The sequence below is a fragment of the Borostomias antarcticus genome, assembly GCF_949987555.1.
Source record: "Borostomias antarcticus genome assembly, chromosome: 3".
Lineage (NCBI taxonomy): Eukaryota > Metazoa > Chordata > Actinopteri > Stomiiformes > Stomiidae > Borostomias > Borostomias antarcticus.
Window position 1 is genome coordinate 5,363,547 of NC_140236.1, and position 20,000 is coordinate 5,383,546.

Genomic DNA, 20,000 nt, shown 5'->3' on the forward strand with positions numbered 1-20,000 from the left:
AATAATGAATAAAATCGTTTTTTTCCCTCCCGAAGGAGTACAAAACATACGACAGACAGTAAGACTCAATACCCAGGATCTACAGAGCGCAAGCCAAACAAAGAGTGAGTGAGAGGTGTGGTGTCAAGAGTGAGTGTGAGAGCAGGGCTGAAGCCGAGTGGACACATACACACACACACACACACACACACACACACACACAGAGAGAGAGAGAGAGAGAGAGAGAGGACATGGTGTGCTAGCCGGACTAGAGCAGCGGAGAGTTAACTTACTTGCGCGTGCGATGGCACAGAAAGGGCCAACCAGGGCCAACAGGAGCAGCAGCTGGACTTTGATCATGATGACAGTCGGTTTCTCCTCAGGTCACGAAGTACAGACACCCCCCTGGGCGAAGAGCAACACTAGACCCCTGGTCACACACACTCTCTCTCTCTCACACACACACACACTAGCCACCCGCACTGGCCTCTCCAGGGGTGACCGAAAAGGATGAAAAGTAGAAAAAAGTTTCTTCAGATGAAGTTTCAGTAAAGTGAAGTCTCCCCCCGGACTTGGGTGGCGCAGGCGGACGCGAGGGTAGCCGGTCAGGGCGGATGGTCTCTCTGGGAAGGAGGGTGAGCAGCTATCAGAGGATGTAGAGAGGACAAGGAGAAGAGAGGACGTCTGGTCTGTCTCTTGGAGAATGGAGTGAGAGAGAGAGAGAGAGAGAGGGACAGGCACACGGGGCGAGGGAAAGAGAGGGAGTGAGAGCGTGTTGGGAGTGGAGGAGGGGTGGTGGTACGGGCGGGGGCTCAGGGGGCAGAGGTGGGGGCTGGGCAGTGGTAAGGTGGTCTCAGCCACTTGGTCCTGCCTCCTGTGCTTGAACGGGCCAGTCCCGAGGCAGACACACACTCTCTATGCAAGTCCACACCTCCGGCTGAAGGCTGTTGCAGTCCTGCAATATCAGCACACTCTTAGAAAGTAGAAATAAATAGGATGTTATATTTATCCAGACGAGGCACACTAATGAAAACATTGGAAAATAACTTCAATAATCATACTTAACACATTTATAAAAAAATAAAAAAAAGTGAATGGAAAAATACATTTTAAACAATGCTGTGGATTGTTTTAATTAGTACTAAGTATATAATATAAGCAATTGACAAAGTTGAATGAAAGTTACCCCACGAAAGATGCCACTATCTGCTTCATCATCACTTCATGATCTTGGGAGAAGCAGGAGTCAGTTGGTGACTCTACAGGCCTCGCTGTATTTCAATTAATGGCCATTTTACTAAAAGGCGTGTCAGTTGATTCATCTACAATGACTCCAGACTTGATGCTGCAGATTTAATACATTGATCTTGTGTGTTCTCTACACACCAAATAATAAAAGCTCATGTCTGTTGACATATGGTGATATCCACCTGACTTAAAGCTGTTTTTACAATGTAAAGGAGCAGTTAACACAGTTAGAACATTGTGTGACTTTCACATAAGCCAGCATGGTGGTCTACTGAGTTTATGCACTTGAGGAGCGCTAACAAACTCTTGCTCTTGCCCGATAGTGACACCTGCTGGTGGAAAAACTGAGGAGGAAGAAATAGCATCATTCAGTTACTCTACAAAGTGCAAAGAGGGAGAAAGCTAGTTCCTTGAAGCTAGACTCTTGGGTGGAATATATGGTCATGTGTGCCCTTTTCAAAAGAGTCGACGAATACAACGTGAGGTGAATTAAAAATGGTCAATAACATTTTAATAAACATTGAAACATGTTGGACTGTCGAACGGCAGTACACAGAAGATAGTGTCACACAAAAAGCAGATGCATATTCATCACTTATTTACAATATACTGAAGATATGTACATATTGTGTCGAGGGACGAGTAACAAAATAATTTCACTCCCTCCATTTTTCTTTTTTGGATTCACGGGTCCTGTTATCGGAGGGCGCGAGAGAACTGAAAAGACAGTACAGTATTTACAATGACCACGACAACACATAAACATACAATATACTGTAACTGTACTGGTCATTCACAACCAGCACCTCATGGCAAGAATGAAAAGCATTTTTTTCTTGGATGAGATTTTTGTCCCAACAACAACACATCTTTTGAGTTCTTAAAAGAGCACTTTAGGGTACCATACGTTTCCATTGTCAATTCCTTATATATATCATCATTATATATTCTTTAGATATTGATTAACATTTTATTCATCTCAAATGAATAGACTGAAAGTGATGTAACTGTATAGTAAAGGGATACAAAGAGGACTTCACACACTTGCACACAGAAAACGGAAAAGATCACAGTTATTATTCTGTCCATTTTAATCGTACTGTTTTAGCGTTTCTTGGTCTCAGTCTGTTCACGCTATGTCCAGCTTTCTTTTTCAATTGTCTTTTTAAAAAATCTGCCATTTTCTCCACTTGATACCACTGAACTGTTCTGTTGTGCAATAGAACGCTCTCTCCCGACCCAAACTGAGGCACCTTGGAACTATGGTCTACTGTGTGTCCTCAACTCCCGTTTCATCTGCTTTCTAATGGAGTCAGTCTCTAAACATCTATTCCATGTGGTCTACTGTATATCTACTACAACTAAGTCTGTGTTTGCTGTGAATAGCAGATATCTCTTTCCTTAACCAAGCTCTATTGAATATACATGTCAGGTCTAGACTGGTCTTGTTCTAGCCTTTGTTATCAGTCATGCGTCTAGACATTTGGCAGGAAAGCCAAGTTTGAAGTCCAAATATCCACAGTATTTTGCTTCATTTAGCTTATAACATGGTACATTTTGGCGTGCCTTCTTCGCCAGTAACTGGAACACAGGTAGTCTACAGTGAAATACACACAAACGCATGTTCAAGGAAAGACAAAAAGGGTCTTAGCGTTCCTCAGACCTGGTGGATTAGCCCTGGACCCTGAGGGCATGGCACCATGAAGTTACAAGCAGGGCTGTTCTCATAAAACCACACACACACACACACACACACACACACACACACACACACACACACACACTGAGCACAGCCACTTACCCTGCACTCACACGCAGGGTCGAGATAGGCCGACCAACAAAACAAAACGACACTGTAGTTCAGGGAGTGATGGCACAAACAACAGGAAAGAAAACTGTCAGTTTTAATACTTGTTCATAAAACTATTGGGTCGGTTTGGGGAAAATTTGAAGGATAAAAAAAAAATGCTAGGGAGCTACAGTAGAGCTCTGAAAAGGTCTGACACATATCATTCAGTATGGTCTGGCTATAAAAGCTTGTCCACAAGATGGCGCTAAATTCCATGCTGGTGGAATTCTACAATGAGTCAGAAGCATGGTCAGTAGGGGCACTTGTTAACGGCAGGAAACAGTGTCACTCCTTTCCTGTCATAAACATTTCAGACGTTTAACTGTTCTTCCTCTTTAAGCTCGCGCACATTCTTCCCATTTATAGTTGACAGATGGTTAAGGGACGCAAATATTAGCCTATTTCTTGACCAGGGTGGTGCTAGAGGGGGGTCCGGTCTAAATACTGAACTAATACTGGCATGGATTCTCTCAAGTCATTGACATTGGTGTATAGATGTCAGGTAAAACTATTATTTTTTCCCCCGCTTGCCCCTATTCATTTCCGGTCTGTCCTGTAGTCCAGTAACTGTGACCCTCTAGTAGGCTACTCTCCAGACACTGACACAATTGAAAACACCGGCTTCGGCTTTGATTCTTCAGTGGGAAAAAAAACAAAAACTAAAGCACAAAGAACAACAACACATCACCATTGTTTTGACAACATTTGGCAACTTGTAAACCCGTTGGCACTCGGACAATGAGACGAAACGACTCCCAACAGCTTTGAAAGTTCTCTTTTGTTCTTTACCAGATGAACTGCCCATCTCATCCAGTCACGGTAAATATCCACTACTTAGTCCACTATCCACCATATTGTATGATTGTCTTCAACATGACTCTTGGGTACTGTTGGACAGTACAGAGAGTACACAATCAGAAGATCATTACTGTACTCCTCTCTTATGGGCCGTCTACCATTTCTCGCTTGACCAAACAGGGGCAGACTGGCCGGTTTCCCACACCTCACCTGTCCCTCTCCCTCTCTCTCTTCTGTCCTCCCTCTGTCCCCCGGGGGGCGCGTCTTAGACGATGGAGTCCCAGTCGAAGTCGTCCTGGATGTCGTCGGCGGGCAGGCGACGCATCTGGAAGTGTCCCGGTGACATCATGTGCTGCTGCTGTTGGCTCAACTGCATCTGGGCGTGGTGGGCTGGCGAGGGAGGAGGAAGTTGGGTGAGGACGACACACCGGTACACGCCAGTTGGCTCGCACTTCGACATTTGACCCTTTGGCGTATCGCGGCTTTTTCTTGCGCACCGGCACTCCTCACAAGCTGCCGGTACTCTTTTCTGCCCTCTCCATATCAGGTTTTCCGGTGTGTATCATCATGGCCGTAAATAAACTACAATACCCAGGGGGCACTGGGGGCCCCTATGTACCCAGGGCAGGGGTCACTACACTGTACGTGATGCGCCTGTTACCGTTCTCGCCTGCCTGCTGTCCTCCGTCAGCGACTAGTCTAAGTAACGTTACCTCAACCTTACAATAATGTCGGCCTGGCTCCAAAAAGGTCGACACAGAGAATGCAGACATGGTCAGAGGACGACACTACAAAGCGCTTCAAATTCTGCTTCAATAAAAGTAGGCTGGGAGCAGCAAGCTAACGTCGGCGCCGATCCGAGCAGCGCAGAGCCTGTTGATGTAACATTAGCATCAACCGCTGATGCAAAGATAGCCTGAAGGACATAGAGCCTGGTGATGCAGAGTTGCTTAGTTTGTGTAAAACACTAACAGCAGAAAGAGGATGTATCTAGGGGTTTTGCCGGGAACACAAGGCGATGACTTATTTGCCCCCACACACACTAAAGCGAGCGTACAGTCAATTATTATTTACTCTAATAATTGAAATGGTTGTCCCCTTGATTAAACAAATTCATGTTGTGAATAGCAATATCTCCTAGTAGCTTTTATTCACGGTAGAAATGCAGAATGGATTTGATAGAACCGGCCGATACACACGCCGACGTGTGAGTAAGGGGGGGGGGTACCTGTCATGGTGGGGCCCGTGGCGCTGAGCGGGGCCATGTGGGGGTATCCTGGGGGTCCCATCAGCGAAGGGAGGTTCTGTCTGGAGTCCATGTACAGATTCCCTACAGGAGACAGACAGAGAGAACATGTAAAAAACTGAAACGTTCACCAGTCAAAGACACAACGTGGACACATTAGACCGGTCCAATCACGAGACAAAGACACAACGTGGACACATTAGACCGGTCCAATCACGAGACAAAGACACGACGTGGACACATTAGACCGGTCCAATCACGAGACAAAGACACAACCCGTACACATTAGACTGGTCCAATCACGCAGTAGATCAGAAGGAGTTAGAATTCTGCGCTGAATCTTTTTTTCTTATGAAATCCATAATAGTCCATGTCTAGTTCACAGTTTGGCATGATAACCATTGCAGACTGGTACAGTAGCTTAGTGGTAGTTACTGTATCATGTGTTGGATATGTGGACCCCTAGAGCAGAAACATGAGGGTTGCGTATAGTCCATTTTCAGTATTATGGGACTCAGGGTGCCTAATTCCAACCCCTATCCAGATCCCTACTATATTAATAATAATTGATTCACCTTTGGAATATAATGCCCACTATTCACATATGGCATTTGTATGGTCAAAATAGTGAATGCATGATAACTATTGTTAAGCTACTCCTCTGCAAAGGTTCCCGTACAAATAAATAACGTGGACATACTGTATACAGGAAGAAGAAAACAGTGAGAGGAATTTGCCCTCCCAGATGATACCTGTAGGTAGTCTGGCTCATGGGACTCAGAGCCCACGTCTTATGAATAACAGTTCAGTGGATTTTATATAAAGGTATCATTCATAAGACATACTGTGAGTGTCCACTCTGGGAGAGCAGAGACCTCAGGACACAGAGTGGACCTCGGGCCCGAGGGGGCCGGTCAAGCGAGGCCGGGCCGTCGCAGAGCCACTGACCCGTGATGATGTGCTGGCCGTGCTGGCCGCCGGGCTTGCTGGGGTGCATGGGGCCGTGGCAGGCGTGGCCGGGCTGGGGCGGGTGTGGCGGGGGCGGAGGCGGGGGAGGCGGGAGCGGGGGCTGCGCTGCCCCCTGTGGCGGGATGACGCCGGTGGCTGTGAAGAACTGGTTGATGGACGAGCACAGGTCCGCGATCTGGGCGGGGTCCAAGGACCAGTTATTCAGCTCCGCCTGCCTCATGCTCTCCTTCAGGCCTGTCGGATTCACGCGCGCGCGCACACACACACACGCGCACACACACACACACACACACATGCACACACACACAAATTAAATGAGTTCTGAGGCGTTGCATTTTTCAAAACGCCGCAGTACAAATGGTGGACGCTGCAACAAAGACAGCCCCACGGTGGTGCAACAACCGGTTCTGTTGACTGTAAACTTAAATAAAACAGCACAGATTCAATTCTTGAAAGATTAAACTCATTAATACCCAGGTTACATGTGGGCAGAATGCCATGATGGCCGCTGTTCTGTAACGAGATGTGGGGCAATGTGTTTCCCTTGGTTACGGCCTTGGTTTCAGGGACCCCTGCTGAGACCACTCTATCGTGCAGCTCAGAGCAGCACTGTTCCCTGGCGGAAAAAAAGCCTCCACTTACTCACAGCACTCGGCGTGTAAAACCCTCTCGCGAAACCGCAGAAGCTTTCCTGGCTTTCGTATTCAGGCAGCACGCTAACACTGTCCATGTTGATGCATTCACATTACGCGAAAATGGGAAAAGTAGCTTCCGGGTTTGTGTTCCCTCACACTTTTCTGTGAAGCGCACTGTGTTGCCTCTGTGCATGCAATGTGCTACAGTAGTATACGAACACGGTGACTGACTGATGACACGTAAACATGTCCGTCCGAGGCGCTTGTCCGTCTTTTGTGGATGACGTGCGCGTGGACATTAGACACATGTGGGGGTGCCTGGTGTCGGGGCTTTCCTGTTCGCCTCCTGCCGACCGTCCACGGCGGCCGACGACGCGCTCGCACGAGCCGCTGCGCCGTTCGGCTGACCGCGATAATAAGGGCCAGGTTAGCTTCCCCCCCTCGCCACGTGACAGAACCAGGAAAGAGCTTTAATACTGACGGGAACGGGAAGTGACTCGGATCGGTGACAAGTGGCTGTCGGGGAGAGAGGGCGATCTATTATTGATAAGCACAGTGGTGAAAAAGAAGCTGGGGGATACAGTATAAAAGATGGTATAATAAGATGGTTCGATATGGCCGAGGCGTGGCGGAGGACGGTGTTCCCGCGCGCGGGTACCACTCCGCCACGACCGGGGTCAAGCGTCGAGGGGGGGAGAGAGAGGCGTCTTAAGAGCCCCCCCGGCTCTGTCATCCATCATGAGCGGACGGGGCTGCTTAGTGCGTTGACCCTGATAAGAGCTGCTGCAAAGCCGGCCTAATTGGATTATTCACACATACGGGCGGGGGGCTAGGGTACTGGGAGGGGGGGGGGGGGCGGGGGGGGGTGCAGGAGGAGGGGCCGCTGCTTCCCACTCCCCCCCCCCGATGATGAATCATCATCTATAGAAAATTTGACTCGGCGCGCTATATTAGAACACGCATCAAATTATTGATTACCGCTGGGGATATACGTAAACACAAAGCACATTACTCATCGCTGATTGCGTTGCGGACGTTCTACCTCCGTTTTCGGACGAACGGAGGTTGAACGGAACGCGTGGAATAGATCCTGAATGGAGATCCGCCGTCATAAATAATGAAGATGTTTTAACCGCATTACGCGGGCGGTAATCACGTTGGCGGGGGCTGCCGTCATTCGCTGGCGTGTTCGCCGGAGACGGCGGGGGGTGCGTTCGCCGGGTTAACGTGGTTTGTCGTGCGTCACCTTGGAAGGGAGAGAGGTCCACGTCCGCCCAGTTGTAGCTGCTGGCGATGCGACAGCTTTCCTTCAGCCAGTCCAGGTTGGGGTACCAGTCAGCGGTCAGACCTACGGGCACACAGGACGTCCCCGTTACGTCTTCATAGCGTGACATGAGTGGTGAAGAGCTCCCTCGGATGGGGGAAGGGGCACAGATAGCTTGGAGGGGGGTAGGGGGGGTAGAGTAGTGGTGGGATACTGTAATGAGCACACCTTGGTGATGTGAGAGATGGTTAATGTCTGATGTAATCTTTGATGTATGGAGATCAACAGTGCGCCAAGACACAACACAGGAGCAGTATCTACGCCAGATGCAGTGGAGCCCTTGACCACAAGATGGCGTCTGTTCACACGGTTAAAAAAAACACGACAACAAAAAAAAATCCCCAAAGCCTAGCCTTAGTTGGCCCTCACCACAAACTACATCACTCCACACGTTTGAAGTTGTGAGTCAAAGGCAGTTGGGGGGGTTGCTTTCATTCATCCGAGGCACGGTGGAGGAGAGCTAACCCGGATAATAGCTTGTCTGTTTGCGTGGTGCTTTCTCTCTGAGCCGACTGCCTGGTCCAGACACATGAGGAAACGGAGCCAGGCAATAAATGACAGAAACCTCTGGAAGATGTAACGGGGCTGTGTCGGCATTAGTCAGCCAGGCCACGACAACGGCTTCGGCGCCAAATGTATCAACATCACATGGGTGCAGAGCTTGGGTCTACGCACGCACGCACGCACACACACACACACACACACACACACACACACAGGCAACCCTATGAGTACATTTAGTACATCTATAAGGCAGTTTCAAAGTGTCCCAATTTATGCTCCGAGCATAAATTCTGTTTACCCGCGCCGTAACCGGAATCCTGCCGACCCTGCTGAGAAACAGAACCCAGAAGAACCCGTCGGGGGGGGGGTTTGGGGTTCCTTACCGGAGCTGGCGCAGGGCATCTGCTGGGCCTGGCCCGGGTGGGACTGGTGGGAGAGCGCCTGGTGCTGGTGGGCGTTGGGGTGCTGTCCGTGTTGGGGGTGAGGGGCGAGATGTCCGTGTTGAGCGTGCGCGTGCGGCTGGTGCTGCCCGTGGGGGTGGGGGTTGACGTGCTGCGGGTGGTGCGGGTGGTGGGCGCTCTGGTTGTGGTTGTGGTTGTGGGCGTGGTTGTGTTGTTGGTGGGGGTGGCCGATGGCGCCCCCGCTGGGGGAGGGCTGGTAGGAGCAGGACGTCCGCGGCGGCTGGTTCGACTCGCTGGCCATGCCCATCAGACCTGCGGGGAAGAACCACAAGCGCAATATATAGACAATATTTTAACAATATATAGACAATATATAGACAAACACCCTCTGGGTATCTGTAGGAGAATACATCACATCATACAGTATGTGTCGACACACATTTCTTGGCTCGGGCGCAGAGAGACAGAACACTCTAAGAAGACTCCCCAGAACCACTCCCAGAATGCATTTCAACCATCCTTTAGTCCTACAGAGTAGTAAGCATAAAAAAGCATGAGCATAAAAAGACTGCACAGAGTAGTAAGCATAAGAAAGGAGGAGGAACAGGGACTAGTGTATATACATGCTGTACAAATGTATGTACTTAGTCTCTGTTCTTCCTCTTTTTTATGCTTACTACTCTTACTATTACTATCTTTTTCCAACCTTGCTGTAATTCTGTCTGTCTATCTATCTATCTATCTATCTATCTGTCTGTCTGTCTGTCTGTCTGTCTGTCTGTCTGTCTGTCTATCTCTAGCCATGTTTCCATCCACACGTTTTATGCGAATTAAATTATCGAATTAATAAGGCCTTATTGAAACAGTAAAATTCGATTAAAAGTCATGAAAATCGACAAAAGGTTTGTACTGTCGATCTAGTCGGATTTTCTCTTGTTCGATAAAAGGCTTTTGTGATAAATGCTTTATCCGATTTAAAGCTCTAGATGGAAACGCACGTTCACCGGCTTTATTCGCATTCATATTTTTAGCGATCCTCACATAATTCGATTGACAAGTGGAAACATGGCTTCTCTGTCTGTCTGTCTGTCTGTCTGTCTGTCTGTCTGTCTGTCTGTCTGTCTGTCTGTCTGTCTGTCTATCTATCTATCTATCTATCTATCCATCATTCATCTTTGTTGAACTGAGAACACAGTAGAAGGTGAAAGCAGCACACCATTTCACCACTCAGACCCTCTAAGCAGACTCTCTGGCTAACGACGTCAGGCGTTCAGTTGAAGGAGAGGCCGGCGCTGAGGTTACTTCACACAATGGAGGCGGTGCCCCGAGTCTCTGTGTGGTCTAGACGCACACTGAGGTTTTCTAGGGAGAAGATGAGCTCCTCTGTTTGGGTGACTCACAGCGATTCAGCTTCCAGAAAGAAACGACTACCGACGCTGTCCATAACTCACACACACACGCACACACACGCACACACACACACACACACACACACACACACACACACACACACACACACACACACACACACACACACACACACACACACACACACACACACAAGGTTGTAGGCTTCACTTCATCAGAGCTACAGGGCGTTTCAAGTTCAGTTTGAGTGCGAGGGACCTTAGTGCCTTCCCTTCTCAACTAGAAATCCCTGATATATTAGATTTGATATTATATGCAGTGGTGTAGTGAAGTACGGAGGTATACTGAGTAGTGTTGTCACGATACTGGAATTTCTAACTTCGATACGATACCTTGAGAAGTATCGATACTCGATACCATTTTCGATACCACGGGGAGAAATTGACAACATTGAGGGCATAAAATTTTCGATTTTTTGACCTGCTGAAAGCAGACACTGTCTTCCTCAGCCTCGACAGCGCTCCAGACACACGGTCTATATCCAGGCCCTTGCTAATGGCTAGGTGTAGGTTGTGCCCAAAGCAGGGGACCCATGTGAAGTCCTGCTGAAATGTTTTTTTGTTATTTGAGGCATTATCAGTGGTGATGCCAGCCATATTTGACATGTCCAGCTCCCATGTTTCATGTACCATCTCCTCCAACGCCTCCCTCAAGCTGTCCCCTGTGTGCTCTGAGTGCAGCCCAACACAGCCCAAACACCAGCTCTGCATGTCCCAGGATTCTGTTATAAACTGCAGAGTTACTGCCATGAATGTGGATGTGGCCCTGCTGGTCCACAGGTCAGTGGTGCATGAAAAGAAGGGTTTCCCCCCCAAGGCTCTCCATGATTTTATCTTTTGTTTCATTGTATAGGGCGGGGATTTCAGTGTACATGAAATGATTCCGTGAAGGAAGTGCATACTTGTTATTTAACTGTCCAAGAAGTTGTCTGAACCCAGGTTTCTCAACAGTATACACGGGGACCTGATCCATGCATATGTACTCTGCTACAGCCCTGTTCAGTTTCTTGGTTTCATTTGATTTTGCATCATACTTTCTTTGTTGTTCAAATACAGCTAGTAGGGTAGGCTGTGTGTGTGTCGCTTTTGTTGCTGGTCGATTCTCCTCAGCTTCTCTCTGGTACTATAAGAGAAGAGAAATATCACTTTTAAAAACCTTGGTTTCTCTTTAGATCCGACCTTTAAAAATAACTCTTATCTAATCTAATCTTAGAAATTAAGTAAAGTTAATAGTACTGTGTGTTAAGCATAACAGCATCAAAGTTGATTTACTGACCATTAACTCAAGATTCCTCAGGCTTGATAGCTGGTGTTGTCCTGTTAGCCCAACAGCCATTCTCGAAGCTAAGCTAACTAGCTCTAGTTTACATCCATGAGCTAACTAGTAGCTAGCTAGCTAATTCCCCTCAGCTATTCAGACGCCACATTGACTGCTCCTTCGGCCCATTGCTGGATAGCTTTGAGGGGGATTAGCTAGCTAGCCTAGCTTAGCTTCACGTTAGCTATCCTATCTACCGCCCCCCCCCCCACACACACACACACAGTCAATGCGGCGTTTCGATAGCAAGCTCATGGATGTATTAAACTAGAGTTCATGTATTAAACTTAAGTTAATAGTTTACTGGGCCATTTTGTTTAATGTTTCAGTGATGTTGAAAGTTGAGCTGTCACCCTCTCTAAATTCTTTATAGAGATCCGCGTGTCGGTCCTAGAGGTGTTTTGCTAAATGTGTTGTGTTTGCACCTTTCGTTGGCACTACTCTGGAACAACGCTTGCAAATGGGATTCGTTGCATCTTTAGCTTTTCCTTCGTCATTTGCTTCAAACCCGAAGTACTTCCAAACAGCACTTCTGCTGTTTTCTTTATCCACGAGTCGCGGAGGCTCTGCACTTGCCATCTCCGGAGCGAGTGAGAGGATTTGTTGACCAGACAGGTCTGTGAGGGGGCGGGGCCATGTGTGCAGAGCAGCAGCGTGTGTGCGCCTGTGTGTGTGTGCGCCTGTGTGTCAACAACTCGCTGTAGGAGAGAAGACAGCGAGAAAGCCAGCTGGTATCGATAGTGTGGAAAATATCGATATTGCGGGAAATTAGTATTGAAACTGTTTTAAATATTCAGAATCGATATGAATCGAAAAATCGATATTTTTGACAACACTAATACTGAGTACACACTTCTTTATCCATGGACCCAGTTTACCCACTTCTGTAAACACCTCTAATGTAAAACCTGCTACAGTATACCCACATCTTTAGTCAAAGTAAACCCAGTTCTTTAGTCACCACTACCCCCCTGGTTATATGTAAAGGGAGGTGTCTCTGGATATGTAAGCTACACTAATTGCATTTAAACACAATTAAACAGAAGCTCATGAGAGTTGAACGCGGCGGAGGAGCGATTGACAGAGCGTATCGATTCCAGAGGTGGGAGGAAGTAGGTGGAGGTACACGAGTGAGGAGGCCCACTGACCTTCCAGGAGGCTCCGGGAAGCAATTAGCGGGAGGCTTCAGCACGCCAGCGCCAATCTCATTAGTCTAGTATCAAAGCTGCAGACCCCGCTCCACGTCGCTCCACTCAAGTGTGGACATGCTGTTGGCTTTTTTTTTTTTTTTTTTTCCTCGACTAAATTTTTCTTAATTGCCTTTACTCGTTTCACTGAGCAGGCCATAAATTGTACATTTGTGGAACAATGGCTGACTTATATGGCGGAGGGCTACGCAGAAAGGCTTTTGACTTGCCTTCACGCGGCATCGCAATGTTCTAGGGGGGGTAGTGCGATAGGGGTTCGTTTTGGGGATCGCAATTAAGTGTGTGTTAAAAGCCAGTGCAGCCCGCGAGGCTTCCATATTTGCGAAGACGCGTGTAAAAGAAAACACGGAGAGACAGAGATATTGACTCATGGACCCGGTCACTGGTTCTGCTACTGTGCTGTCGCACGCCACCTCGGGGGGGGGGGCAAGGGCTCCGCCCCCGAAGAGTCCCGAACTCAAGACACGCCGTCACCTTGCTGACTGAAGGACTGCTCAAAGACGGACTTGTAGAGGCTGCGGAACGAGGCGCTGAGGTCCTCGAAGTCGGAGAAGCACAGCTGCTTGTCCCGCTCCGCCACGCTGTACTGCGACTGGGGCGGCGGAGGGGGCGGGGCCTGCTGCTGGAGGCTCAGGGACTGGGACGAGGGCTCCGAGTGACCGCTGACCTGCAGAGGGAGGGAGGGGGGAGGGAGAGGGAGAGAGAGAGGGAGAGAGAGAGAGAGAGAGAGAAAAAGATGATCTTAAATCTCAATACCGTGGATCCAAATGACAATCTCCCTCACCTGTATCTCCGAGTCTATCTATTTCATATTTAATAGTCGCCCCCCTCCCCGCCCCCCCCCGTGCCCCAATGCGCCCCTTCAGGCTCGGCTGCCCAGAGTGGCGGCGCCTCATATTTCAACGAGGGACGCCATCAGTAATCACCCTCAAACAGGAAGGTGTCACCTGCGCCGGCTAACGAAGCGGAACCAACCATGATCCCTCATGACTGGTCTGCAAATGAGGTCTGGAGCACAAGAGCCAGGAATGAGGGCTGAGAGACGGAGGGACAGCGAGAGCGAAAACAAAAGATGGCCTCCAGAAATGAGAGGTTAATGTGATGGAATTGGGTTGACCTTTGCTAATACAAGTGGAGGTGGAGGCTAAATGGAATTGATAACTACGGACCAACAGCTGTCACAGCAGAAAAAAACAACTTTTTTTTCTGTCATACATTCAGATAATATTGGACCAAAATGTGTATCTTGAAACTGCCCTGCGTGTAGTTATACTGTCTACTCGCACTTACTTGAGGCTAATTGATTCAAATGGGCCAAGGACCTTTTCGACAAACACAAATCCTTTCAACAGCAACATGATCTAGCCAAAGCTGTCCCTCGGTGCGTACTGTAACTGGCCAAGGCAGCGGTGGTCTTTGCTTTGGCCGACGCTGTAGACACCACAACACCACAGGAGAGCTTTGGTTTAAATAAACACGGTGTATGTCTGCGTGTGTGTGTGTGTTGTGTGCGTGTGTGTGTGTGGTGTATGTGTGTGGTGTGTGTGAGTGTAAAAGAACAGAGTAGCGGCGTGTGTGTGTGTGTGTGTGTGTGTGGTGTGTGTGAGTGTAAAAGAACAGAGTAGCGGCGTGTGTGTGTGTGTGTGTGCGTGTGTGTGGTGTGTGTGAGTGTAAAAGAACAGAGTAGCGGCGTGTGTGTGTGTGTGTGTGTGTGTGTGGTGTGTGTGTGTGAGTGTGAAAGAACAGAGTAGCGGCTGCATCGACTGCCCAGGCTTCAGACAAAAACAAAAACACCCTGACACACTCTTCCTCGCCACAATAACCACATATAGTAAGGTTATAGTGAGGTCCCGAGCCAGTACACACTGTCTGAAACAGTCTCGGTACACCAGACGAGGGAAACGCTATGTCCTGACCAAAAAGGCGACTGTAGTAGTCTTCCACTACTCCTCCAAGCTTTTTCACCGTTCACCGTGTGCGCAAATGACTTCAGAGGTTTCACAGGGCCACAGAGCTAGCTCCTACCCCTCAGAGCATCACCGAGACGTTCGACAAGATGGCGACCGAGGGTACGAGCGGGTCCGACTCTGACCCTGGGGTGAACCGGTAGCGGGCGGGGAGTGAGGCGTGGCGTCTTACCGGCGTGTAGCTGTGCGCGCTGCTGCTCCCCACGCTGTTGAGGTTGACGGAGGCCAGACTCTGGTCCGAGAGGCTGTTGTTGAGGCTGCTCCTGGGGCTGTCGCTGCCCTCCTGCTCCGTGTTGTACAGCGCCACCTGAAACAAAGATGGCCACCGACCCCCGTCAGCTTCACGTCTACACAAGGCCCCGATGATCCAGAACCGCCGTCGTTAAAGGGTAGTCATTCTATTTCATTCATGTATATAATTTCTATTTTGTATTTGGTTTTATATATTTAGCATTTTTCTACTTTATTATTTTTGCTTGTTGAGCACGCTTAGGAGCATCCTTATTTGCATGTATGTGATGATTTAATAAAGCTTTGAAATTTTGAATATTGACTGTGGTCATGAATGTGTTAGGTCTTCAGTCAACCATATCTAAACGGAGACACCCTGAGACAAATCCTCTCTCCACAGTAAAAGGTCAACAGGAAGGTCACGCTATGTACGTCAGCCAGCGAGTATGAGAGAGATCCGACAGCCAGCAAAGGAACTCAAGCCCACTTGATCCCTGACCCTCATACAAACAGACAAGCAGGGCTGCAATCAAAACAATACAGGTTGCTGTTTGGAACAGGAGCAGCGCACACACACACACACACACACACACACACACACACACACACACACACACACACACACACACACACACACACACACACAGTCACAAAATCAGGTCATCAAAATGCTGCTGCCGTGTCCAAGACAACAGTGGTGCTTCAGGCATAGAAAATACAAATTGATATACATCTGAGAAGAGTCGTACTCTTGTAGCATTACTGAATCAGATTGGATTGTGTAGAACTTGGTGTTTGAATCAGATTGGATTGTGTAGAACGTGGTGTTTGAATCAAGGTAGTTCCTTTCCGTAGCCATCTTTAATCCATGTACAGTAGGGTTCATCTGGGGGTAGAGATATTTGCCCAGTCATGTGTGCCACAGTCAGTCAACACCACAGTAGTCGAGATGAGAAACAAATCTATAGAGAATTACATAATCATTACACAAACGCCGAACACAGCAGTTCAACGCTGTGAACAGTGAAACGTTGCCGGAGCGAGGAGGCGACATGGTTACCTTGTTGGTCACAGTGTTGATAGCCAGGGTGGGAGAGGCCCCCCCGGACATAATACAGTCCATCCTCAGCGACTCGGACTCCAGGCTGTAAGGAGTGGACGCCTGGGGGGGAGGAGACGAGGAGAGAGGGATGAGAAAGAGTCCGAGTCCCCCCCCCCGCCCGGTCAGGTGAATCTGCCGATGTAAGAATTTGAATTGTACGGGGGAGGGGCTTGACCTGTGCCTGGCGGTTGGTACTTCCCATTTCTGATTTCTCTCTCAATCTTGTGTGTATTGAGAGAATGAGAATCTATGAGGAATGACTTGGAGGTTGACGGTACGACGTTCTTTCCTGACTCTCAGTGTTTACCAGCAGTGCCCTGCTTATTGTAAGAGGATTGGTTGGCAACAATGCAATGCAGTCTTTAATTTATGATAAACTCTGGCGGAGGGAGAATTGCAGGTTCCCTGACTGAGGTACTTATGTGGGGAAAAAAACGAGGGATGGCTTGATTGAAGAGAGGTGAATGAGTGGAGGGGCAGGTGGAGGAAATATGGAGAGAGAGAGAGAGAGAGAGAGAGAGAGAGAAGAAAGAAACAGTTTTACAGCTATTGAAAATAGATGATGACCCAGCAACTTTCTGTATGGGATTTATACACAAGCAGTGACTAAAGACTCGCTGACCTACTTAATCAAAATAACTTGAACATATGCCCATGCATGTCTTATACACTAAGTTCTATACCATTCATGCATCCAGTAGAAATCCTGCAGAGATTGACTGGGCAACTAGAAAGTCCAATAAGCAAGTCATACTGTATATATACAGTACCTGTGTCAGACTGCTATATTGTTAAAATGCATAAAACACAGCTTCGTCGACCAGCCAATCTGGCAACTTTGGCAGGTCTGCATGATAGGAAGGACATACTGTAGGGTTCCCATGTAAGAAGAAATGACAAGGCTCGGAATTAATTAATGTTTGTAATAAAAAATCATAGCAGAAGAAAATATGTCTAATGGCAGCCTGGGGGCTTGAGTGGTAATTAACTGGAACAGAAGCCTAGAATACTCTCCCTCCCTCTGCCATTCTCTCTCTCTCTCCCTCCCTCCCTCCCTCCCTCCCTCCCTCCAACTCTCCCTCAGTCCTTTCTTTTCTAGTCACTGAATTTCACTATTTTTTCCCCCTTTTTCATCTCTCTCCATCTCCTGTCCTCACCATGCCCCCCTCTCTCTTCCCCTCTCTCTTCTCTCTCTCTCTCTCTCTCTCTGTTCCCTCACCCTTTTCAAATCTTCCTTCCCCATTCGATCTCGCTCACCCACTTCCTCACCCACTCCTCATATCCCTCCCTCCCTCTCATCACCCTTTCCCTCCTCTCTTCCCCTCCCTCCCCCTCCCTCTCTCTCTCTCTCTCTCTCTCTCTTTCCTTCCTTTATGTCCTCACCCCATTGAACAGCAGTGATTGTGCACTTTGCCGCTCTGGTTGGTTTCCCTGGTGATGGCTACGGCAGAGAGAGAAAGAGAGAGAAAGAGAGAGAGAGATAGAGTGAGAGAGAGACAGTAGAGGAGGGCATGAATAGGGGGTGTGCTGCGTGGTGTTCAGTCAGCTGCATCACTGTTCTCGGGCGCTGAGGTTGCCGAACGCCGGCGGTGTCGAGCTCATTCTTCGGGGGTCAACGCGGAGCCACTTCTTCGTGACGCGACATCGACGCATCAAAGAAGACAGGCTCGCGTGGGCAATTTCACGCTAATTCAACAGGCTGACACCGTATTTGAAAGCTGCAATAACATAGCTAGCGCTCCGTGGAGTTAAGTCTTCCTATACGGTAGTTAGAAGATGGTTAGACGGCCCTACACCTCCAGAACGTACGGTCGTCAGCATCTTTTACAAACGGTCACACGCTGTAAATTTGATGATTCAATTTTAAATTACCTCGAGCGGTAACATATTGAGCAAAGGCCCTCGCTTGACTCCCTTGGGTCATACCAGCTGAGATGTTCGCGTGTTGAATCCCTGGTCGTCGGTCAGTAGCCAGTAGCCACACTCACCCTCTCTCCGGAGCGCGGCCTCTTCTTCGGCCTGGTGGGCAGGGCGTCCTCCTTAGGGTTGGTGTCTATCGCCCAATAGGATCCCTGGGCAACACAGCAAAACCTCACATCAGCACCATCTAACAGACCACGGTCATTTAGCAGAAGCTTTTATCCAAAGCGACTTGTCAGTTTTTTGAGCTAGCGTTGGGGTTAAGCATCTTGCTCAAGGGCACAACGGTAGACAACGGTTGTCAGACGCTCTAACCAGCTGGGCTGCCTACCACCCCGACACGAGAGATCCAGAAAGTCGGAGGCGCTGATACTGTCTCTATCGTCCCGACACATTTGTCATTTGCATGCATTCGTGATGTAAGTAAATGGAAAAATGGTTCGCTCTCTTAAATATATAGAAAACGCCCGAGGCATTTTTGGTGCCTAGCAATAGCACATCTTAACCACAGGCCTCCGTATCGGTAAAAGCAATATAATCTCACGTTCGAGCAACACACGGTATGTGATTGACCCATTTTCCAACGAATTAAAACATATTTTGCTCTGGGTTTTTTCCTCACGCTTGGCTCTCAGGTATCCACAACCACTATCTGTATCGTCTTCCATGGAATTCTCTGCTGAAATATGCTTCTGCTTGACCAGGCTAAAACAACACAGCAGCATCCAACAGCAGCAAAGTGACGAGCAGCCTAGTAAATCAACTCCCCCCTCCTCCTCCTCCTCTCTCTCTCTCTCTCTCTCCCCTTCTATCTCCACGCGTTCCAAAACAACAGACGCACTCCATTTCAAGAAGTTCATCTAGGAACACACTTGGCCTAGCCACTCTCCTCTGCTTCCTCTGTTTCGCTTTCACTACACCCCTCCCCGCTCCCTCCCTCCAGTCTTACGCCCGGACTCCAAACACTGGGTACACACGGCAAACTCATAATACGAGCACATACATGATTTATCCGTGTTCGTCTCCGAGGCACCCCTCTCAGTACAGAGCAGAGAGGATGTGGAGCCTCCCGCCACCCCCCCCGTGATCGTATTGATTGGTATGAGCCATGCTGTTGGTTAAGGTTCTGCTCAGGTGTACTAATCAGGGGAGAGCAGCTCTCTATTTTTGTCAGGCCTCAGCCTAGGAGCCCGTTTGAATTATTTACACTTTCTTTCCCTCTTAATTCTCTTTTCAATGGTGCCTCCGGTCCCACAGCCTAGAGAAACTTCTCCCAAACTGGTGAGTCAAAGTTAGCTTTTGTTGAAAAGTTAGTGCAGCCAAGGTGCCGTATAGCGATCGCTTTCACATAAACTCAGTACAGCGAGCTGGCTACATACAGGTACAAGCACAGGTACAGGAACGTGCCCCAAAGACCTTGAAAGTACGGCTTCACTCATCCAAATGATCATTCTCACACTCCATGCTGTGTATATAGCCTTCTCAGTACAAATCATGGCGGGCCTGCACCTTATTTCAGCCTAACACCGAGAACCGTCGCTGTCGACGGCCCTGTAATCAATATTTCATGTTTCGACATATTTCCTGATGCTAAGAAATGATGCAACTTATCTCACAACACTGGCTTCACAACCTCACAGCTTCACAGAAGCCTTCCTTGTGGGGTGGGGTGGTGGGGGGGGTAGAATAACTGATGCAAGAGCTGGCTGAATGGCCTAGCATCTGCAGCCGAGTACGAACATGTACTTCCTGTTCATTATTCTATGTTTCACATTATTTTTGGCAGAATCAATATCAGGGGAACATCAAAAAGAAGCAAAACTATCATTATGTATCCGCCACAGCAAGCCATGTATCTAGAAATTGCTTTTAGG

The 20,000-nt window shown here is 48.5% G+C and overlaps 2 protein-coding genes across 2 annotated transcripts in view; both read right to left on the minus strand.

The window, feature by feature from the left end:
• The window catches only part of pdpn (podoplanin), a 10,510-nt gene extending 9,889 nt beyond the window's left edge, over positions 1-621 (minus strand). The window contains exon 1 of the mRNA XM_084436497.1: positions 273-621. Within this exon, the coding sequence (XP_084292623.1) occupies positions 273-339 (67 nt within the window). The 5' untranslated portion in view covers positions 340-621. The remainder of the gene's footprint in view (positions 1-272) is intronic.
• Positions 622-4,139: 3,518 nt separating this feature from the next.
• LOC311307481 (forkhead box protein J3-like) overlaps positions 4,140-20,000 on the minus strand; it is a gene marked incomplete at both ends in the record, with an annotated part of 27,249 nt that continues 11,388 nt past the window's right edge. Inside the window, 9 exons of the mRNA XM_084436285.1 lie at positions 4,140-4,264; positions 5,103-5,204; positions 6,069-6,323; positions 7,971-8,072; positions 8,936-9,265; positions 13,381-13,573; positions 15,046-15,180; positions 16,165-16,266; positions 18,195-18,278. Of these exons, the coding sequence (XP_084292411.1) occupies positions 4,140-4,264; positions 5,103-5,204; positions 6,069-6,323; positions 7,971-8,072; positions 8,936-9,265; positions 13,381-13,573; positions 15,046-15,180; positions 16,165-16,266; positions 18,195-18,278 (1,428 nt within the window). The remainder of the gene's footprint in view (positions 4,265-5,102; positions 5,205-6,068; positions 6,324-7,970; positions 8,073-8,935; positions 9,266-13,380; positions 13,574-15,045; positions 15,181-16,164; positions 16,267-18,194; positions 18,279-20,000) is intronic.